Below are 4,011 nucleotides of genomic sequence, written 5' to 3' on the forward strand. Positions count from 1 at the left end.
CGCCAAGGCCGCCGCCAAGAAGCCGAAAAAAGCAGCGGCCGGCTCCAAAGCCCGCAAGCCCGCGGGGCCCAGCGTCACCGAGCTCATCACCAAGGCCGTGTCCGCCTCCAAGGAGCGCAAGGGGCTCTCCCTCGCCGCGCTCAAGAAGGCGCTGGCTGCCGGCGGCTACGATGTGGAGAAGAACAACAGCCGCATCAAGCTGGGGCTCAAGAGCCTCGTCAGCAAAGGCACCCTGGTGCAGACCAAGGGCACCGGTGCCTCCGGTTCCTTTCGCCTCAGTAAGAAGCCTGGAGAAGTGAAGGAAAAAGCTCCCAAGAAGAAAACAGCCGCAACCAAGCCCAAGAAGCCGGTGGCTAAGAAGCCCGTCGGCACCGCCAAGAAGCCCAAGAAGGCAGTGACAGCGAAGAAGAGCCCCAAGAAAGCCAAGAAGCCGGCAGCCAAGAAAGCAGCCAAGAGCCCCAAAAAGGCAACAAAGGCTGCCAAGCCCAAAAAGGTAGCGGCAGCAGCGAAGAGCCCAGCGAAGGTGAAGGCGGTAAAGCCGAAAACAGCAAAGCCGAAGGCAGCCAAGCCGAAAACAGCCAAGGCGAAGAAGGCAGCCCCCAAAAAGAAATAAGGTTCCCGGGGAAGAAAAGTCGTCTACCGCACTTAAAACCCAACGGCTCTTTTAAGAGCCACCCAAATTTTCTCGAAAAGCGCTGAAATAAGATTTGTTTCCAAATAGTTTTGGTATAGTGTGTTGCACATGAAACCCCACGAAGCGCGTGCCGTGATTGCACCCCGAGATGCGTTAATCGTTACCTTCCGACAAAACGTTCAATCCTGTGGATTGTGGATAGCTTCAGGGCAGCTTAAGTACTCAGCTACTTAAGGCTCTACCTTGGCCGTATGACCGGTGCTTAACCCTTTCTTTTCCGCAATGTGCTAGGCTACTGTAAAGGGGATAGAGGGTTTTCCCTAAGTGGAACAGATGGATTTATTAAATTCACAACATCACTAACAAAACAGTTTGTAAATTCAGTCATCGATATAAAATTATTTAAAAAGCACTACTGACATTCTCTAAATATTTTTCAAAATCGCTTAAAAGCAATTTAGCTCTTTAGTGATGCTGTAGGTGGCTCTGAAAAGAGCCTTTGGGTTTCTGTTGCTCAGATTTTCCTGGGCGTTGCTCTTCTGCGCTTACTTGGCTTTGGCCTTGTGGCTGTCGGTCTTCTTGGGCAGCAGCACGGCCTGAATGTTGGGCAGCACGCCGCCCTGCGCGATCGTCACCTTGCCCAGCAGCTTGTTGAGCTCCTCGTCGTTGCGGATGGCGAGCTGCAGGTGGCGGGGGATGATGCGCGTCTTCTTGTTGTCGCGGGCCGCGTTGCCCGCCAGCTCCAGGATCTCGGCCGTCAGGTACTCGAGCACGGCCGCCAGGTAGACGGGCGCGCCGGCGCCCACCCGCTCGGCGTAGTTGCCCTTGCGCAGCAGGCGGTGCACGCGGCCCACGGGGAACTGCAGCCCGGCCCGCGACGAGCGCGACTTGGCCTTGGCCCGCGCCTTCCCGCCCTGCTTCCCGCGCCCGGACATGGCAGCCACTCAGCAAATCGCCGCTCGCTCCGCAGCCCCAAAAGCCTCCGTAAGTCCCAGCCCAGCCCGCCCGGCGCTTTATATACAACCCGGGCGGAGCGGCAGCGCCTGCTCCGATTGGCTGCAAGAAAGGAATCCTTCGGCAGCCAATGGCAAGGCGAATTCACAGGGGGCCAATGGCAAAGCCGGCCGCGGGGCGAACCAATAGCGACGCGACGCTGGCAACAGCACCGCTATAAAAGCAGCTCCCGCCGCCTCTGCGCTGTCGTCGGTTCCTTGTTTGCTGTTTTCGTGTGTTGCGAGTCGGTCGCGTGTCCGCAGCCATGCCCGAGCCGGCCAAGTCCGCGCCCGCGCCCAAGAAGGGCTCCAAGAAGGCCGTCACCAAGACGCAGAAGAAGGGCGACAAGAAGCGCAAGAAGAGCCGCAAGGAGAGCTACTCCATCTACGTGTACAAGGTGCTCAAGCAGGTGCACCCCGACACGGGCATCTCCTCCAAGGCCATGGGCATCATGAACTCCTTCGTCAACGACATCTTCGAGCGCATCGCCGGCGAGGCCTCGCGCCTGGCGCACTACAACAAGCGCTCCACCATCACCTCGCGGGAGATCCAGACGGCCGTGCGGCTGCTGCTGCCTGGCGAGCTGGCCAAGCACGCCGTCTCCGAGGGCACCAAGGCTGTCACCAAGTACACCAGCTCCAAGTAAATAGCTGCTAGAAATACTGTAAAACCCAAAGGCTCTTTTAAGAGCCACCCACTTTTTCAAGAAAAGGGCTTTAATTTCTATGTTTCTGTTGTAATTTTACTTGTAGTGTTGTCTGATTTGCTTACTGATCAGTGTTCAATCCCAACGATTAAAACAGTTCAGTATTAACAGAAACTGCATCTATATCCTATTAGTGCTTTTTACACTTGTATCTTGACTGCTTTTTCTGGCAAGGTTTACCCTACCTATTGTGCGTAGGCTGCTTAAATTACCAGCTCTTGGTAAGGCACCCCGGCTGTGCCATCCACATCCTGCTTACTGTTGAAGTACGTTCTCTCCCCAGCTCAGGCTGTTTTCAGCCCCGGTCAGTCCCTTCTCCCTGTCTCATACCATGGACATGTTTTCAAAGACATATGTATGCCAATATAGCTTTTTTTGTTGTTCTATATTTCGTTGGTCTTTCCAATCTGGGGAAAAAAAAAACTATTAAATATATGCCTTAAATGATTAACAAAGCTGTTTGCTAGTATTTAGTTTTATTATTCTAAGGATCCTAATAATAGTTTGTTTAATGTCTTCAGAACAAAATTGCATTCATATAAAGCGATTTCTTAGGCCCTGCTGCCCCCTTACAGGGTTATTTGAAATTTCGGTCACTTTACGTTTTGCAGCGTCGGGCCCTCAGAAATATACGAAAAACTACAATTACCGATGGAAAAATTGTTTCCAAAGGATACTATACAAGTGGAACTTAAAAGACCTAGAAAGACATAGAGGACTGAAAAGTAAACTGACAGAAAACACAAGCGAGTAATCTGCAAATGAAAAAGTTGGTGGCTCTCAAAAGAACCACAGCCTGGCAGCCACGCAGACCCAAAGGCTCTTTGAAGAGCCACTAAGTGCACAATGAAAAGACCTGTAGCGCTGCTTTGAAACAACCAGGGTTTTGTAATATTTTGTAGACTGTAATGTTTGACTTTTAATGGTCCCAGACCTTTATTTTTTTTTAGTGTCTCATTTTACTGAGCATCCTGCATATAAACAATTCTCTTTTATAAACCACGTAAGGCTCTAAATTTTCTTCTTTGTAATTCATCTGCAGTCCTTTGCAAATACTGGAGGGTGTAAAAGGTGTTTTATGAGCACCGGATGGGGAAGGGAGACAAAACTGAAACGAGGAAATGTGAGGATAATATATTAGTTTAAAAGAGATAAGCAGAGAGCCTCAGACAGAGTAGAGGAATTTACACCCCTGTGACTGTGACTGTCTCGATACACCTTCAAGGAAGGAGATGGGGGTGGTTAGAGAAGAAAGCCAAAGAACTCGGCACTTTTAACCCTTTGTCTGTCAAGTAAAAGCTGCAGCGTCCTAAAACTGTTACTGTAGCACCCAGGACAATTACTTAGGAGTTTATAAAAAGCTCTTTCTACAGATCGAGCAGTAGCTCTTAGAAAAGACTGTCCTTCTTTAACTATTATACTGACATTTATCCACTTTTGACTTGTTTCTCCTTCCATACCCAATAATTGTGCAGCAATTTTAATGAGCGAATCAGCTCTTTTCGTTGTGCACGTAGGGGCTCTTAAAAGAGCCTTTGGGTCTGTGTGAGCTGCCTCTGTGCCTTGCCGGGAAAGGGCTGCGGCAGGAGACTCAGGCGCGCTCTCCGCGGATGCGTCGGGCGAGCTGGATGTCCTTGGGCATGATGGTGACGCGCTTGGCGTGGATGGCGCAGAGGTT

The 4,011-nt window shown here is 51.0% G+C and overlaps 3 protein-coding genes across 3 annotated transcripts in view; 2 read left to right on the top strand and 1 right to left on the bottom strand.

Annotated features, from left to right (window-relative positions):
• The window catches only part of LOC103765058 (histone H2A-IV), a 27,130-nt gene extending 25,525 nt beyond the window's left edge, over positions 1-1,605 (bottom strand). Inside the window, exon 1 of the mRNA XM_029963476.1 lies at positions 1,270-1,605. Coding sequence (XP_029819336.1) covers positions 1,270-1,569 — 300 coding nt within the window. The 5' untranslated portion in view covers positions 1,570-1,605. The remainder of the gene's footprint in view (positions 1-1,269) is intronic.
• On the top strand, positions 2-671 carry LOC103764662 (histone H1.10; the record flags this gene model as incomplete). Its single annotated transcript, XM_008931591.3, has 1 exon — positions 2-671. A coding segment is annotated over one exon (612 nt), but the record flags the coding sequence as incomplete, so codon positions are not given.
• A 196-nt stretch (positions 1,606-1,801) lies between the features above and the next one.
• LOC108641003 (histone H2B 1/2/3/4/6) lies at positions 1,802-2,347 on the top strand. Its single transcript, XM_018080215.3, has one exon. It carries the CDS (start codon positions 1,893-1,895, stop codon positions 2,271-2,273), a length of 381 nt encoding a protein of 126 aa, XP_017935704.2. The 5' UTR covers positions 1,802-1,892; the 3' UTR covers positions 2,274-2,347.
• Positions 2,348-4,011: the final 1,664 nt, after the last annotated feature.

Source organism: Manacus vitellinus, unplaced genomic scaffold (genome assembly GCF_001715985.3).
Source record: "Manacus vitellinus isolate BGI_N305 unplaced genomic scaffold, ASM171598v3 scaffold_5_pilon, whole genome shotgun sequence".
NCBI lineage: Eukaryota > Metazoa > Chordata > Aves > Passeriformes > Pipridae > Manacus > Manacus vitellinus.

Bases quoted from the DNA above. Each gene is read 5' to 3' on its own strand.
- LOC108641003 (XM_018080215.3), top strand. From the start codon at position 1,893: ATGCCCGAGCCGGCCAAGTCCGCGCCCGCGCCCAAGAAGGGCTCCAAG.